At 35.6% G+C, this 18494-nt stretch overlaps 1 protein-coding gene across 2 annotated transcripts in view; it reads left to right on the top strand.

Moving 5' to 3' along the window:
* Nucleotides 1–18494, top strand: part of CDC27 (cell division cycle 27) — a 72148-nt gene that overhangs the window by 6999 nt on the left and 46655 nt on the right. For both annotated transcript variants that reach the window (XM_080827382.1, XM_080827381.1), the window contains exons 2-3: nt 8186–8261; nt 17909–18056. In XM_080827382.1, the coding sequence (XP_080683508.1) occupies nt 8186–8261; nt 17909–18056 (224 nt within the window). The remainder of the gene's footprint in view (nt 1–8185; nt 8262–17908; nt 18057–18494) is intronic.

The following is an 18494-nucleotide window of genomic DNA, read 5'->3' as shown; positions in this document are numbered from 1 at the left end:
TACAGTAGTGTACTGTATTTATCAAAAAAGATCCACATGTAATTGAACCTGTGTAGTTCAAACACATGTTGTCCAAGGGTCAATCACATAATAATACCGAGAAACTTAAGGCTAAGACTAACCTAAGATGCTAAGAGTGGAAGGACTAGCAGAAATCAAAGATCAGCTTGTTATTCATTCAACATATATTAGTTAAGCATTTGCTTACGAAGTACATAACAGATGCTGGGAATCTAATAATGAGCAAAACCAAATGTAGTCCCTAGCTTTCTGGAGTTTGTATTATAGTGAGGAAGACATTACTCAACTACTCTCCTCCTGTAGTATTACAAAGGAAAGGTACTTGATGCTGTTCGAGTGTGTAATAAGGATACCTGACCTCATCAAAGATCCCCCCAAAAAAGCGTTTCCTGAGAAAGAAGTCCAAAGAATGAATCAAATCCACACAAATCAAGTTTGTGTGGAGGAAAAGAGGAATGTGCCAGGTAAAGTGAACTCTGTGTGTGTCTAAAGGACCTGTGGCAGGAAGCTAACCTGACAAGTTTGAGGAGTTGAAAGAAAGTTGTTGTCCTGACACAGAGAACATAAGAGAACATGATACAAAGTGAATTGAAGAGGTAAACGTGGACTATACTACCCTCCCTGGTTTCGTGCTTTGGATTTTTATTATTAAGGACAACGAGAAGCTGGTGAAAGATCTCAAGTAAAGGGATAATATGATGAGATCCGACTTGTGAAAAGCTCATAGAGAGAGAATGGATCATAGGGTGGAAAAGAATTCAGAGAAGACAAATAAGATACTATTAAAGTAATCCGTGGGCGGGTGGGGGGAATGGTCTGCCTTAGAAAGTAAATGTTTTTTGAGTTTCTTCCTTTCATATTTATTGTAGTTACCTAATTTAAATAAGTATCATTTTGAAAGATACCTATATGCATGGTTCCAGAAGCCTAGGTAACGTGTGGTCTGGTGGAACGCCACAGGGACAGATACATTCTTACGTGGGTTTAGAATTCAGCCAAGTACTTTACTAGGTTTATCTCAGAGGTAGTGTTTTTATCCTATTTTACAGATGATTAAAATGAAATACTTGGTCATCTTGGTTATTAGTAAGTGTTAGAGAGTTAGGGTTAGGGTTCATCTGCTGTGAGTTGGTAGTTGGGAGAATATATTAAACATTCAAGAAATTATTGAGTCAAATTAGATTTGACCTTTAACCTGTTTTCTGAATGACTTTTTTTGCATTATTCTTAGTGCAAATGTTGAAGTTCTCTCAGGAAAACACTTATAGTTTATCACGTTACTTTTTATCTATGTCTTTTCTGTGTCATAGTACAGAGGGTCAGATAGCAGAAATTCTGTAGTATAGTTTACCTGCTGTTACGTGCACTCCTTCCCAGCACCACACATTTTTGTTCCAAGGTTCATCTTCCTAACCGTTTGATAAAAAAACAAAAGCATAAGGGTACCTGGCTGGTTCAGTCGGTAGAGAATGTGACTCTTGATCTTGGGATGTGAGTTTGAACCCCATATTGGGTGTAGAGATTACTTAAATAAATAAACTTTAAACAAAACAAAAGCACAGTGGTCACAATGACGGTGACCAAATAGGGGCCTGTGTAATAATGCCTGGGTTATTCATAATTTTGAATTCATAATTCAAAATAAATAATTTATGTTGAGTAGAGATTTGAAAATCCAGTATATTGGCTTTCTACAGCCCACCTGAAGAATTTGATTCTCTCAAGTTGGTTGTCTTTTATTTGTTTTGGCTTTTTTAAAAAGATTTATTTATTCAAGAGAGAGGGAGGGAGGGAGAGTGAGTGAGCACGGGGTGGGCATATTGAGTAAGATGACAAGGCAAATGATCTGATGGTATGAAGGGAAGTATATGGCATGATCTAGGTTGCTATTAACCAGAAAAATCTTAATATCTTTCAGGTATTAATGGATCGCATCATTAAGAAATTTTGTTGCCCCCAAACCTGATCTATTCCAACCCCTTTGTCAGACTAACTGGTATTTCCTCATTAGATTCTTGATCCTTGCTTTTTAATGTTTAGGTTGTTGTGTCAAGGAAGAGACAGCTAGATGTTATTTTGTATTGTTTTATATTGTCAACATTAATGTTCCCTTTTATTTATATTAGTAAAAGCTAATTATATTAAGAATCCCTCACCTTGTATTTTATCTCCAGATTAGGTTTCTAAAAATTTGTAGTTCAGTAAGTGGAAAATAGATTCAGAGTTCCAAAACAAATACTTGTTCTACAAGCATTTATTGAGCATGCACTATGTTTAAAGGCAGTTATCTAGGATAACTAGGGAAATAACAAGTTAGGTAGTATAACCAAGAAATTATAGAGAAAAATAGTATCTGGCTTTTTTTTCCTCAAGAAGCTGCAACCTAGTTAAATAATATAATCAAATCTAATCAATAGCCTGATCATTTTATTTATTTTTTGAAGGACAGTATGCACGTTCACATGAGCAGGGGCAGGGAGGAAGGCAAAAGGACAGGGAGAGAGAATCTTAAGCAGGCTCTCCCAGTGCGGGGCTCGATCTCACAACCCTGAGATCATGACCTGAGCCAAAATCAAGAGTCAGATGCTTTACAGACTGAGCCACACAGGCACTCACAGCCTGATATTTTTAAAAGTATAAACAAAATTATCTGGGACCTCAAAGGATTGAGTAATTAATATTTCAAGGAATAGATCAGTAAAGGCAGAGGAACATGTAAGGTGAATTTTGAAGAAAGGATGACTAAAATTTCAGGAGATAGAGAAGTTAAAGGATAACCCAAGTAGGCAAAGACTATGGTATGAAAATACAGTGACTGTTCAGTGACTGATGGAGGCTTTTTCTGGTTCTAGACCATAGGCAGCTTTGGTGAGATGTGAGAACAGAGCTGAAAAAGGGAGATTAAAGCCAGATGGGATTTGAATAGTTTCCTAAGGACTTTGTACTTTATTCTGTAGATATTTTGTAAACTTTGTGGAGCTATCCAAGAAGAATCATTAGAAGGTTTTGATCAGGGAGGAAGACATGATGATGATAATGATGATGGCACAGCTGAAATGTATTGAGTAATTATTAGGTATGTGCTAGGAAACATTATGTACTTTACTGGACTCCTGCGTTTTAAATGAAGAGACTAGGACTTGAGATGTTGTTACTTGCCCAAGACACAGAACTGGTAAGTGGTGGAACATGGATTTAAACCCAGGCCTTTCACTGTCCTCTTCTGTTTAGCATTGATAATGTTTATGTTTGAGGAATGTAATTCTGGGACAGGGTGGATTACCTTACAGCTTATAGGCAGGAAGACCATTTAGGAGGCTTAGAGTTTAAAGGGAAGAAGATTGTTATGGAAAAGGACCGGAAAAGTGGGGATAGATTCTAGATACGATTCTTTAGGTACAGTTCTGTAAGTGATTGTTAGACAGTAGACCATTTGAACCATTTAAATATGTAATGTACCCAAACTGATTTACCAATACATTCATTATTTCATGTATATTTAACCAAGCATCTGTGACCTTATGTGGTAAAAGATGTTTTGAGTTTCAAACAAGGCCCTAGTACTGTAGTAGTCTTCTATATGCAAAAGACAGAGTACCTTTTTAGGTCAGTAACTTGTCTCTTCTCCTTTCTTTCAAAATCTAAATTCAATCCTACAAATATTTATTGAAACCTGTTATGTATCAGGATCTAATACTGTGTCCTTTTAGCTAGACCAGTGATGTTTAATGAACCAAAATATCTGTGAACACCTAACACTGTACACAGATTTTTCTGTATATATATATTTGCACATGTGCTTTTTTTCTGGAAAGAAGGGCCGTAGCTTCTACAAGTTTTCACAAAAGAGTGTGCTGTAAAAGGACAGGGAACTACTTATTTAGAAGAGTAAAAAAATGATTCTGAGGGGTACCTAGGTGGCTCAGTTGGTTAAGCGTCTGCCTTTGGCTCTGGTCATGATTCCAGGGTCCTGGGATTGAGCCCCACATTGGGCGCTCTGCTCAGTGGGGAGCCTGCTTCTGCCTCTCCCCCTGCCCCTGCTCATGTTCTCTATTGCAGTCTCTCTCTCTCAAATAAAATCTTAAAAAAAAAAAAAAGAAAAGATTCTGAGAACTTAATGCTTACCAATGAAAAGGTTTAAAAATAAAGACATCTAAACTCTGTCCCAGCTTCCAGGGGTTGTGATGCAGTGGATTTGAGGTAGAGTAGGGGCGTTGGGGTCATCAGGCTTTGGGACAGCAAATTATCTTTAGTATGGAGTTTATAAGTATCTGAAAATTCCAGGATTTCTCTTCTCTTTTTTTTTTTTTAAGATTTTATTTATTTATTTATTTATTTATTTATTTATTTGAGAGAGAGTGAGAGAGAGCATGAGAGGGAAGAGGGTCAGAGGGAGAAGCAGACTCCCCACTGAGCTGGGAGCCAGATGTGGGACTTATTCCCGGGACTCCAGGATCATGACCTGAGCCAAAGGCAGTTGCTTAACCAACTGAGCTACCCAGGCGCCTGTCTAGGTTTTCTCTTATTTAAAGTAGGTAAGTCATATTTTTTGTGTATACTGTTGGAATCATCCTATAGGTTATGCCAACTACTTCTGAAGATATCGGTGGGAGAGCAAAATGGTACATTTTAGACCAAAGGGAGATTTCTTTGCAGCCCAACTAATTTGGGTGGATTGTGAAAGGAGATGGTATTGTGATTCATTTCTATTAGTATGTAGGGTATTTTATTAGGTGTAAGAAATGAATTGGGGCCAAGAAAGAACATGAAGCCCTGCAAACAAGAGGATTTGGAATTTGAGTAATTCAGGCCTTTCTTTTAAAGCTAAGGGATAGGGCCTAAAGGATTAGAAATTATTTTATTCATAACATCTTGAATTAACATTAGATGAGACAATCTCTTTGGCTTTGGGGAGTCTGTTGAGCAGGGATGTTTTTCATTAGAGTAAGTCTTTTTTAGATCAGTCCTTTTCAAACTTTAACATGCATATAAATGTTAAAATGCTGATTCTGATTTAGTAGGTCTGGGTTGGGGTCTGAGATGCCACACTCCCAGAAAACTCTCAGAAGGTACTAATGTTGCTACTGCAAGGACCACACTTGGAATAGCAGTTTTAGATCGTTCTTGAAGTAGTAGGAAATGACTGGATTAAGAACACTGACATTAGGGGTGCCCGGGTGGCTCAGTAGTTAAGTGTCTGCCTTTGTCTCAGGTCACGATCCCAGAGTACTGGGATCGAGCCCCGCATGGGACTGCTTGCTCAGTGGGAGGACTGCTTCTCCCATTCCCACGCCCCTTACCTGTGTTCCCTCTCTCGCTGTGTCTTTCCTGTCAGATAAATAAATAAAGTCTTTAAAAAAAAGAATTTATTCATTAAAAAAAAAAAAAACCACTAACATTAGAGGGGAAAAAATGCTCTCTGGGTTAGTATAGTTTATTAAAAATTAAATTTAAATTCCCTCCTTCCTTTCCCTTGTGTCTGTCTGGAGGTGGCCAAATTAGAACATCTCTGAGACTTTTTAAAAAATTTAGACTGTATAGACAGTAAATTTAAACAAGAGGATCTAGAGACCCCAAATGAAAGTCATTTACCATTTTTTTCTTGAGGAAATAGAAAAATACACCCTTGGGCTAAATAAGTCATCAACTACTACAAGGATTTAAATATAAAAAATTGTAATTAATAATACCCATAGAAATGTTATTAAACATTTGCTTATTCATTCAAATATTTGAGCTTTTACTATATCCAAGGCATATTAATCACTTGTTATAATGTAATCTAGCTTTACTGTTACAATGTTAGCTAGTGGTCTTCATTAGGTAGTCCCATGTTGCTGGGTTTATTGTAAGTCTATTAAATTATTCAATAAATTATGAGCTGGTATACATGCTAGAAATAAAAAATGCTGTTGTATCATGATCAGTATTGTAAGATATCTCAATTTATAAGTTTATGAATTTTTAAGAATTAATTGATGACTTTTATATCTTGTGATAGACTAAAAATTAAAAGAAACCCAGAGAGATTCAAAGAAACTCCTATGGGTTAGTGCTCCTAAAAATGCTTGGCAAAACATAAACATATATAAACACATAATTTATATATACATAATTTATATGACAGACTAAAAATTAGTGTTATATGACACACGGGAACTTAAAAGAAACTTCCCTGGTTTAGTGCTCCCAAAAATGCTGGATAAAACAGTAAGGAAATGTAAATCACCTAACAGAAAAATGTATGACACATAAACAGGCATTTGGCAGAAGACCAATAAACATGAAATAAATTACCAGTGAACACAGCCTTATTTTAATATTCAGAGAAATGTTAATTAAAGGGACAAGATAAACATTTTATATCTATCAGACTAGTAAAAACTAAAAATTTAGGGGCACCTGGTTGGCTCAGTCACTAGAGCATGCGACTCTTGATTCCAGGGTCATGAGTTTGAGCCACACATTGGGTATAGAGATTACTAAAAGTAAGTATATAAATAAATAAACTTAAAAATTTTTTTGATTGTACGTAGCGTAGACAGGATATGAAATAATGGGAACTCATTCATTTTTGGTAAGAGTGTAAGTTAAACCAACAATTTGGAAATAATTTGCATAACCTATTAAAGATGAATATGTATATGAACATGAACTCAGCAGCCCTGTAATTTCATTCTTAAATATATATCCTAATTAGGAGAGATTCTTAATCTCCAAGAATTTCTTGCAGATTCTTAATCTCCAAGAAACAAATACAAGAATGTTTTTTGCAGCACTGTTATAACCGGGGGGAAAAACAACTAGAAATAACCCAAATGTTCATATGTCATAAATAGATAAAATACATTTTGGCATATATACAATGGAAATATTATTTATCCAGCAATCAAAATGAATGAACTCCAACTGCACAGATTAAGAATGAATTTTTAAAATGTAATACTGGATTACAAAAGCAAATCATAGCAGAATATATACAATATGATTGTATTTATTTTATATTTATTTAAAATTCAAGAACAGAAAACCTAAATGTTGTGTTGCTTAAAGATGGTACATACATATGTATGCAAATTGTAAAGAAAACCTAAAGATTAACAAAATTCAGGGTGGTGGTTTTAGAAAGAGGTTATGTAACTGATGAGCACATAGGGAGGGGGCTTCAGGTATATTGGTAATATTTTATTTCTTAAGCTAGATAGTGAGTGCATGGGTCTAAATATTTTCATTTGTTATTAAAATATTCTTTTGATACATACTTTATAGATATGTTTCCTAACTCTAAAAAAGAAAAATATAGGGTGTCTGGGTGGCTCAGTCGGTTAAGCAATCTGACTCTTGATTTCAACTCAGGTCATGATCTCAGGGTCTTTGGGATAAAGCCCCCATCAGGTTCCCTGCTCAGCATGGAGTCTGCTTGAGATTCTCTCTCTCTCTGTTTCTCAAAATAAATAAATAACATCTTTTGTAAAGTAAAATAATAGAAAAATATATTCAAATTAAAGCTTATTCCTATAATAACTCTGCTTATATACTAATATATTATTTTCCTAATAATATTTTCCTAATATATTCCATATTCCTAATATGCTTCCTTGAGTGGGTGAGAACAGGATAGCATTAAAGGTAATAAGTGGGGACGTTTTTGTGGAGGATGACATACATTTCGTGTATATCATGAAAAATTGTTTAAACCACTGTTGTAAGTTTAGAGCAGTATAGTTTAGTGGTGTGGGCAGACCTAGAAACAACTAACTGTGACAAAATATGAGTGCTTCACTAGAAGACATATGTTTACCAAGGAAATAGCTAGGAATCGGCCAGGAAACCTTAATGAAATAGATGTTAATTAAGCTGGGTCTTTAGGGATGAGCAATTTGTAAAAGGAGGTAGGTGAGGGAGCCCACATTCCTCTGTGGGGGAAAAGGAAGTACAAAGGCACAGAGGCCTCAATGTCCACGGAGAGTTGAATGAGTAAATTCAGGTATGTTAGGAGCCATACTATGAAGAGCCTTTTCTAGGAAACTGTGGAGTTTGCATGATGGGCATTGAGGTTTTATTACTTAAACGATTCGTTGACTATTATATGCAAGGCTCTGCTAGGACTTATTTTGAAATTCTGTATGTTTGTATATTTACGTTCTTTTTCCTCCACTTGCAGGCTGCTATATGGCAAGCTCTCAACCACTATGCTTACCGAGATGCAGTTTTCCTTGCAGAACGACTGTATGCTGAAGGTTTGTAGTCTCTTCATCTCTATAGAACCATAAGTGAATAAAATATATGGAATTCTGTCATTTCTTAGGACATATAAGATTCTGGGGATCACTTTTATTTTTTTTCCTTTATGACTGGCACTAATTCATAAGAACTTCTAAAAGTATCTTACATGATACTTTTAATAACTGTAGAGTTGTTCCAGGTTTTACAGTATGGCTTACTTAATCATTTTCCAATCTTTAGATACTTTTTTCCAGGTTTTTTCTTAGAAAAGTCTGTATTCTGTGGCAAAGAGCAAGAGTTTAGTCCGTAGCTTTGGTACAGACCCTTAACCCTGTCACTTATATACGAAGTTGTATACCTTGGGCAAGTTACTCAGTGTCTGAGTATTTCAGATTTTTCATCTAGCAAATAAAGATAGTAATAATTGCTTCTTAACATTGAAGAATGAAACGAGATAATGTATTTAAAGCATTTGGCACAGCCTTCTGGCATGGTAATAAATGTTTAGTAAACATCTGGTAATGTATGTTTTGTTTCTGTCACTAATTATTGTAATTCTCTTTCTAAGATGCCAATATAGATAATTAGGTACAGCTTTTTGTTCTTTTAAGTCCTTTCTTTGTGTTATATATTCTAAAATAGAATTTACAACTTAAACAGTGTGATCAATTCTATAACAAGTTACTTTTCGCCCAGTTGGTAATAATAATTTGGGGTGTTACCAACAGCATAAGATTTCCTTCATACTCCTGTAAATATCAGAGTTGATCAATTTAATATACTTTTGCTTACTTGAGAATTGTGGGGTATTTTGTCTTGCATTTTTATTACTATAAGGGATCCTGGATATTTTCTCAGATGTTTGTTTTAAATTTATTCCTATTTCTGTGAGCTATATCTTTATTATATATTTGCCCCAGATTGTTACTTTTTAATGTTAATTCTGTTGGTTTTTATTATTTTAATATTTAAAATTTTTACTTAGTTGAACTCACCAGCTTTGTCATTCATACTTTCTCCTATTGCTTCAGTAGCTGGAAAATTGCCATCTTTCTACCACTACAGTGAATGTGTGGTTATTGGTGCTTTAAAAAAATTTAAAGAATTTATCATGGTATTGTTAATTTATTCAATATTACATATTAAGCAATGTTTTTTTCCCTCCCACATGGTATTTTACTTGGTTTTATATTAAATTTTAAAATAATATTTTGTTTTATCTCCAGAATTTCTCTCCTCTTCCATTAATTACCTGTCTAACCCAATATCATACCATTTTTAGTTAACACTTTATATTGTATTTCAGTATTTCATAAGGCCTATCTCCCATCATTTTTTTCTTTCCAATTCGTTCTCTGATAAGTCTTTACCCTTTTTTATCCTTCATTTTTCTATGTGTATTTTATTATTGCTTTGAAATTTCACAAAGATTTTGATCAGTCCTGACCTGTAACCATATAATTCTGTAAATTAATTTAGGAGTATTGACATCTTACTGTAGATTAGCCTTCCCAGCCAGAAACGGTGCTGCCTTCTTTTTACTCAGGTGTGTTTGCTTAACTCAATTTTTCTACTTTTTGTGACATTCCCATTGGATTACTTGCCAAGAAGTTTAATTTTTTTATGGTCATAGATGAGCTTTATTTTTATGTATTTTGTGTATTCTTGTATGAATTGTTAGTGGAACCTTTCTACTCAGTTGTATGATTTTACTGTAGTAGTCAGTCCTTAGTAACCAAACTGTAAGCATAAGAAGGTAGATATTAGGGGTTTGCCAGGCATGTGTCACAAGAAAGGACAAGGGATAAGAACATTACGAATATAGGCAAGATCTGGAACCAGGAAACAGAAACTGTATAGGAAAGTTAACCCAGAAGGGGATTGGTAAATAAGATACAGAGAAGTGCCAGCAGTCCCAAGTGAGGTTGAATTGGGAAATGTATGTGAATAACATGGGAGCAGAAGACCATGAGCCAACCAGTTGTAAAATTCTTCCATTAATGAAGCATAATTTAGTAGCTGAGAGTTATGAGAAGGTATGTACTCAGGAGCAGGAAATATCACAAACAGGCAAAGAGTAATGCTTGGAAATAGTTTTAAGAAGCAAAGAGGAGGGGCACCTGGGTGGCTTAGTCGGTTAAGCATCTATCTGCTTTCAGCTTGGGTCATGGTCCTGGGGTCCTGGGATCAAGCCCTGCATCATCATAAGCCTCCCTGCTCAGCAGGGGATCTGCTTCTCCCTCTCCTTTTCTCCTCCCCCCCCCAACCCCCGCTCATGCTTGCTCTCTCTCTCAAATAAATAAGTAAAATCTTAAAAAAAAAAAAACCAGAAAAACGAAGAGGGAACCTTATCTTGACTCTGATATAAGTGAGATATGAGGGAAATAACATCCCTTTGAGAGTGCTGTCAGGTCCTTCAAGGGAGAACAGGTGTTCAGAGAGGACAATAGGGAAGAACTGTGCAACAGAGTCCGAGATCCCAATTAAAAGATTTAGAAGACTGGGAGGCTTAGAAGATAATGCAATAGATAACCCTACTCTGCTCAATTATGTAAAAGCAACGTTTATCATGCATAATCTACTTACGTATATTTTCACTGTTACCTGCACAACCCTCATGTTTTGCTGTCTTACACTTTCTTTTTTGATTTTGTTTATTAAAGGATTGGCAGTTTCTAGTTTAGTATAGTTCTGCTTCAAAAGATTGTGAATTGTGGTTCAAATTAAGATGATTAGATTTTCCCATAGAATTGAGACAGGATTCCAGATGAATCTACATAAAGCTGTTCAATTCACTTTCTATGATTGATACAGCACTTGACACTTGGAAAGTTGCTCAGTAAGTCTTAGTGTCTCTCAATATACAGTTCACCCTTGAATAACATGGATTTGAACTGTGTGTAGGTCTACTTATATGCAAATTTATTCAGTACAGTACTGTAAATGCGTTTTCTCTTCCTTGTTTTTTGTTTGTTTTGTTTTTGTTTTTGTCTCTCTTAAGGGGGGGCAGGGAGGAAGAGAGGGAGAGGGAGAGAGAGAGAGAGAGAGAGAGAGAAAATCTCAAGTAAACTCCATACCCAGCCCAGAGCCCAATGTGGGACTTGATCCCACAACCCTGAGATCATGACCTAAGCCTAAATCAAGAGTCAGACATTTAACTGACTGAGCCACCTGGGTGCCCCACTCTTCTGATTTTCTTTTTTTTTTTTTTTGTTTTTGTTTTGTTTTGTTTTTAAAGATTTTGTTTATTATTTATTTGACAGAGAGAGATCCCAGTAGACAGAGGCAGAGAGAGAGAGAGAGGGAAGCAGGCTCCCTGCCGAGCAGAGAGCCCGATGCGGGACTCGATCCCAGGACTCTGAGATCATGTCCTGAGCCGAAGGCAGTGGCTCAACCCACTGAGCCACCCAGGCGCCCTCTTCTGATTTTCTTAATAGCTTTTTCTTATCTCTTAATCTTTATTGTAGGAACACAGTATATAACATACAGAATATGTATTAATCGACTGTTTATGTTATCAGTAAGGCTTCTGGTCAGCGGTAGGCTTTTAGTAGTTAAGTTTTGGGGGAGTCAAAAGTTACTTGCGGATTTTTGACTGCAGGATAGGTGCCCCTAACCCCCTCATTGTTCAGGAGTTAACTGTAGAGCCTAATCACTCAACTCCAATTTCTGTGAGGGAAGATTTTAGAATTTAAGTGCAACAGGAGCAGATACTATCCTCATTCAATAATAATGACAAGCATAACTTCTACCACTTATTGATTTCTTACTGTGTACTAGCTTCTCTACATACTTAATATTAATTGCTTATTTAATCTTCAATAATCCTATAAAGTCGACATTGTTACTGCCATTTTAGAAATGAAGAAACTGAGACCAGTGTTCACAGGCAGTAAGTAGTAAATCTTTCTGATTCCATTTTATGAAGGGTAGCAAATACATGCCACTCTGATTTATGATAGACATCATTAATCTATCATACTACTTATTCCCATTGAACCTTGGAATTGTCCTTGACATGGTGTTGCTGGCTGACAGTATTAGTTGATTAGAGTTGGTATACTAGATGTAACCTGTTTGCCCTTTTGCTCACTGGCCTCCCGTGCCACTAGTGGTAGCTGCTGTGTTTTAGGTAAAGACACCCCACAGGGCATGAGGCTAAAGAAGTAGATGGATAGGAGCCTCTGAAAACCAATTTCTTGAGTTTCACTAGTTCCTTGTCATCCATTTTTGTTTGCATAGTTAGTCCACCTAAGACTGTGGTATAAGCAAAGTGGTGTAAGAAAGAATGTCAACTCATATGTTCATTAGCCTTTGATCTCAAGTAAGAAGTTAATCTGAGCCTAATTTTCCTCATCTTTAAAATAGGAAAAGAAATATCTATTTAACAAGATAGTTTTCAGCACTAACTATAATCTGCTGTGGTTTCTGGTACGTAGGAAGTCCTTGACAAGTTCCTGTCCCCTAGCATACTCTAATACAGTGGCTTTTCAGATTTTTTTTTTTACTCATCTTATATAGAATGCACTCTGATATTTTTCTATTTGAGTGTTTTTTGTTGTTGTTTTAATGCAGGTTGATATCCTCTAAATTGATTTCACAGTCCACAGTGAATTGAGACTTGCTGTTTGGAAAAATTGTCCTAATCTTATCATCTCCCTCCATATCCCCTTCTGCCATTGTGTAAGCACCTATTTTTCCTTCCTGCTGCCAATGCCTGATCTCCTTGACCAGGGTTTTTCTCCATTGCTAATTGATTAACTGTTGGACAGAATATAGATTCAGCTTTTCCCCTTGTCCTAATAGACAGCATGTAGTACTTCTAAAATTTCCTAAGGTTTTTAATTGTAATTATATATATTTATCTGTTGGGAGTGAATAGAAATGGGTGGTTAGGAACAAGTAGAAACAGTCTCAGACTATATAGGTAAAGAATACATTAATACAATTAATATGGTAGGTCCTTGGAGAGAGATGAGTTATTTGTGTTCAGAAAACTAACCAGATACAAGTTTTGTGTGCATTTTATTTTATAAGGAAATGCCCAAGACGCCTGGGGAAGAATGAAAAATTGCTTCTATGAGACCATATAGGACTGGTGATTGTAACTGGTGAAAAGCAAGGAAAAAGTAGCTGAAGACCTTGTGTCAACCTGTGTTCCCTCAGTTATTTTGAGGGTCCTCTTGAAAACTCGGAGTTGCTTGAAATCTAGTGTTCTATCTTGATGTAGAGTTTGCATCCTCTACTACAAAATGCTTATTTTTAAGTATGAAAACATTTTATATTACCATAAAATTGTTCACCAGTTTCTACCTGTTTTAATGATTAATGGACCAGATGTAGAAATTGCACTGGGTATATTGATTTCAGTAAATTGGGCTCAGTCGAAGAGAAGTGAACCAGAGTAAAAGGTTCAGCATCTGTTTCTTTTCTCTTAGCTATGATACTAAGAGCCTAAACTCACAGAAATATGTGACTACAAATGGCAACATTTAAAAAAAAATTATTTGCCAGTTTATGTTAAGGTCATCATTGAGGGGAAATGTCCAGAGTGCTACTAATGATGTGGCATAATGTTTCATTTTTAGGTCATTATTGGAAAATTTAATACATATATCTAGTCTAAAAATTCAGGTCATTTTGTTCTATTGGGGGGCCGGTTTGGAGCTCCAAAAGGATGTCTGGCCCATTGCCCTAACCTTTTACTATCATTGTTAAATGCCTGCCAGTGAAAAAGATGATGCTGTTTGATTGTCATAGCTTTCATTTTTATGTGTTAGTGATTAAGACTCAACTCTTTCCAACAACCTTTTTAAATCCAAAATTCAACTGTTTTATTGCATTGTCTTAGCTGTTTCACACAAACATCACACACACCAAACTCAATGCATGCAAAGCTGGATTTATGTTACCACACTAATTTAAGACATCTCTTCTAAAAAAGCTTTCTAACTGGTTTTCCCATATTTACTTTTCCCTGCCTCTTCCCTTTCCACTTTCCAAATCAACCCATTCTCTTTATGTTTCTTCTTAAAATGCTTTAGAGATGTCTAGTTGCTAGAAGAATTTATCCCTATAGACAGCTTGCAAAGCCCCTGCACAGTCTGGCCATGTGCTTTCTCCTTATGTATGGCCACTTCCTCCTCCCCACCACCCCAACACTAAAGAGCCTTTCTGAAATTTCCTCCACTCCTCTTACCTGTGGTATATTTACTCTGAGTATGATTTCAAAGTATCTTAAACCATTATTAACCCTATCATATACAATAAATATAAAACCAGTTAGTATTGAAATTTAGGATATAAACAACTATAGAGAAAATAAAAAGTGAGAACAATATTAAAATACTGAAGTTGTTTATGTAAATGAGGTATTCAACAAAAGAAATTACTCTAAAGGATGGAATGAATCATGCAGCATCTGAAAAGCACAACACCCAGGCAATTGAAATCCTTCAGCAAAAGAAAAGTTAGTAATTAAATGGAATTATTTGAGCTTGTGGCTCAGTGTCATGTATGTTTAACCCACATTACTATCAAATGACTATTCAGGTACTGTAAATTTAGGAGAAAGCAAATGATAATTTAATAATAGCACATATACCTCTTTCTATGTGTCAGGTACTATCCTCAGTACTCTCTTTTGATTAACTCATTTGCTCCTAGTAGCAACCCTTAGAGATCAATATCTCTTATGTCCTTATTTTGCAGATGAAAAAATTGAGGGACAGAGACGTTAACTTGCCATAAGTCATGAAGCTAATAAGTGGTAGTGCTGGAATCTGACCCTAAGCTCTTTGACTCTGGAGTCCATAGTTCTGATGCATGTGCTGTACTGCCCATCCTTGATTTAAGAACTTAAAAGATAATCAAGATGAAACGTGTGTCACACATCATAGATGATTTCACAGTTCTATGCCCTTTGAATACTCACTCAAAATGTTGAGTTCATGACAAGGCAGCAAGCAGAGTACTCTAACCTCTAAGCAGTTCTCTATGATAATCATAGACTAGAGAATCTTCACCTCAGACTTCTTAGTCTTGCCGAAACTGGTCCACTTTGGAAAAAGGCTGCTCATTCACATTGTAAGTCAACATCAAGAAGAGGTGTCCTAACTGATTTGAAAGCTGTGAGGGACTGACTCACCTTCCTATTTGATCGAAATGTATCTGGAGGATGCAATACTAAACCCCTGTTAACTGTTTTGGACTTACATGAAACCTTTCAGTTTTTGAAGCCTAATCTGTTTGTAAGAAGAGGAGCTGCAGTGTAGTTCCACAACTTCTTTTTTGTTTCTGCTTTTTTCACTTACAGTGCATTCTGGAAATCGTTCCATGTCTTTCTTTTTCTTTAACAATTCTAGTGTTCCATCATATGGATGTACCATAATTTAACTAGTACATGATTGAGTTCTCAATATTACAGTAAGAGTGTGTGGAGTCAATGTTCACTTTATTTCTGATTATAAAGTATATTATGGATCTTATAATTCCCAATCACCTATTGAATTAAGGCTCTAAGTAAAGGATGGTAAATAAGTGTCATGCAGACATCTGTAACCATTTCTAGGTCCATTTACTTTGATATCTGCACACTTACTAGTTAAGCTGTGGTCAGCCTTGGAATTTTTCTGAATTTAGCACTTGAGGCAGCCACTGTCAATCAGTTGAAGTTACTGTTCCAGATGAAATCCATTTGTTAATAGTCTATGCTTTTTAGCTTTGTTATAACTCCTTACTACTGATTCAGTGTTCATGACTGTCAGGTTATTTCTGGGGAGCCTCAAAAACCACCCAGGTCTCTCCATGTCTTTCACAACCCTTCAGGTTGTTCTGGTTTTACTTCAATATCTTATACTTTCATTAACCTTAAGGTGTGCTTAAACTTCCAATCCATATTCTCATCTGAACTGGTAGATTTTAAGTTATTACACTTTGAAAAGGTAACTGCAATATGACACTGAAATCATACACACCACACAGGGTATTTGGTATCTTTATGTTATTAGGGAGTTTTTCTACAGTGAAAATGTACCTAAACGTAATCAAGTATTTGTAAACAAAACATTTGATGAAGCATTGTTATGGCTGAAAGTTAAACTAGTTTAGGGGAGCCCTTGTTTATTCGTGCAATCAACAGTTTTTAAAAACTTATAAGGGGAAACTAGGCCTTTGCAAAATCAGGAAGAAATCACACTTTCTAATGTATGTGAATTAGCACTTACGGTTCAGTAAAATTAACAGTTTGTTGCAATAGAGCTCCCTATTCATTTTTTTGCTTCTGATGCACTAATACTAGGTCCATCCCGTTAACATGTTGCCAAAATTTCTTATCATTTGCTACATATCATTCATTGCATTTTTTTTTTTTTGTACTAAGGTTTCATGAAAAAATCGTAAGATGGACCACAGTGGAAGGGTTCTGTTAGTTTTGTTTGCATCTATATATGACTCCCAAAAAACCTTTGTAGGAATAAACTTGCAAATTACCGACTTTTTTATCTCCAACTTTAAGTGAACTTAACTACTTTTTTAATCCCAAACTTTGAGTGAAGTTAACTTTTTAAGAGGATGTGGCAAATTTACGTTGTACTTTAGAACAGTGATCCTCAAACTTAAGCATGCATCAGTCACCTGAAGGGTTTGTTACAACACAGGTTGCTGGTCTCCACTCCCAGAATTACTGACTTAGTGTGTCTGAGATAAAGCTAAGAATTTCTCTTTTAACAAGCTCCCAAATCATGCTGATGCTGGTAGAGGGACCACACTTCAGAACCACTGCTTTAGAACATCCCTCAGCCCGCTGAGATTATTACATAACCCATTTTTAGAAGCACAGATTTGTGATTTTCCCTCTATCTCCTTTGTTGGTGCTTCCGTAGACTCTTACCTGCATTGGTTGGGAGCTTGCAAGGATAGAAGTGAGGTGATGGTTTGGGAGACAGTAAGTAAGGAAAAAAAGCCATATTTCTTTAAGTAAGAAGGGGCATTTCCTAATATTAAGATTAGCAGACAGATTGAATAATTCCACTCTTGCCATTGCAGGGCAGTAGAATTATTGCTATAGAAGTGTTAAGTCTGTCAATTGAATGTTTAAACATTGTGGGTATTCACAATTTAGAATTTTTCTTTTGTCTTAAATTATCTTGTATAATTTAGCTTGTATTTGGTGTTAGAAATAAGCATGTGTGTTTTAAATCTTGTCCTTTTTTAATGTAGAAAATAATCTCAGATTGATAATTAGCTTTATAACCCTGAGTTTCCCTCTCATGAAATTTAACTTCTGTTCTCTCAAAGAGTCTATTAAAAAAATATTACCAAAAAAAAAGACAGTTTACTGGTAGTCTGTTTAAAGATGGGTGTGTGCGTGTGTGGGTGTGTGTGCACAAGTGCACACTTTTCTTAAGGATTTATTGAAAATACCATGACTGCCTTCATTGTATTATTTCCTTGGTTCTTTGTAAGAAGGTGTTCAGGACTTGGGGAACTAAGATTTCTATCAGTAAAGTATTTCTCAATTCAAATTTGGATTAACAAATTATTGTTTTATATTAAATAACATGACTAATATTTTGTTGCTAAACTTGTTTATTGCCAGATAAACAGTGATTACCATTCAACATACTGAATAATAGCCATTTTTTTTCATATGTGCTCTTAGTACACTCAGAGGAAGCCTTGTTTTTATTGGCAACCTGTTATTACCGCTCAGGAAAGGCATATAAAGCATATAGACTCTTGAAAGGACACAGTTGTACTACACCGCAGTGTAAATACCTGCTTGCAAAATGTTGTGTTGATCTCAGCAAGTAAGTTTTTAAATCTTTTCTATCTAATTTTGTTTACTTACACTGTAGAATTTTGGATAAAATCCTTTTGATAGATTGAACTCTGACTCCCTTTCTCCTCTCTTTTTTAGTAGTAGAGATTTGTCTATTTCAGTAACTTAAAATGTTTATACTGTTGCCTATGGCATTATCATTTTTGTTATGGAGAGATTTCATTGTTATGGTAATAAATAATAGAATTTAACTCTGGAGAGATTTAAGTTATAACTAATTCCTGTCATTTTCTAAAATTATCTGAAGTGTTAATTTCCATCCTTTGCTTTTCATTGGAATAAGCCTGAAAATCTCCTTACCTGTTCACCTGAGATTAACACTTCATTGTGTCTAGGGTAGTTGCTTAATTATTTGCCTTTTGAGATCATTCTATTTGGGAACCACTGCTCCTACCCCTTTGAAGCA

This window comes from Martes martes (genome assembly GCF_963455335.1).
Source record: "Martes martes genome assembly, chromosome: 16".
Taxonomy (NCBI): Eukaryota; Metazoa; Chordata; class Mammalia; order Carnivora; family Mustelidae; genus Martes; species Martes martes.
This window is presented reverse-complemented; position numbering and strand designations above follow the sequence as displayed.